We start from the raw sequence: 387 nt of genomic DNA, 5'->3' as shown, positions 1-387 counted from the left end.
GGCACAGCCCCTCCGCTCTTGTAACCGAGCAAGCCGCAGCGTCGCGCCAGCCCAGCGGGGGCGGTTCCTGCTTCAACAGTGTTTGGACGGAACCTGCCGCCGCTTCTGCCCGCTCCGACCCTCCTCGCCGTAGCCGCAACCCCGCCATCGCCATGGCCACATCCCCCTCTCAGGTGCGGCAGAACTACCACCAGGACTGCGAGGCCGCCGTCAACCGGCAGATCAACCTGGAGCTCTACGCCTCCTACGTGTACCTCAGCATGGTAAGCGCCCTCTCCTCGCCCTCGGGCCGTACCAACCCCCTCCGCGGGGGGGCATACTATCTCAGCGCCGTGGCTGGGGTGGCACATACCACCTCAGAGCTGGGAGGAGTACCAAGTCGGCGCC

At 67.4% G+C, this 387-nt stretch overlaps 1 protein-coding gene across 1 annotated transcript in view; it reads left to right on the top strand.

The window, feature by feature from the left end:
• Positions 1 to 6: 6 nt before the first annotated feature.
• The window catches only part of FTH1 (ferritin heavy chain 1), a 5937-nt gene continuing 5556 nt past the window's right edge, over positions 7 to 387 (top strand). Inside the window, exon 1 of the mRNA XM_006033331.1 lies at positions 7 to 263. Within this exon, the coding sequence (XP_006033393.1) occupies positions 153 to 263 (111 nt within the window). The 5' untranslated portion in view covers positions 7 to 152. The remainder of the gene's footprint in view (positions 264 to 387) is intronic.

The sequence above is a fragment of the Alligator sinensis genome, unplaced genomic scaffold (assembly GCF_000455745.1).
Source record: "Alligator sinensis unplaced genomic scaffold, ASM45574v1 scaffold973_1, whole genome shotgun sequence".
NCBI classification, from domain to species: Eukaryota; Metazoa; Chordata; order Crocodylia; family Alligatoridae; genus Alligator; species Alligator sinensis.
The sequence above is the reverse complement of the archived record's forward strand: the minus strand, read 5'-3'. Positions and strand labels throughout refer to the sequence as shown.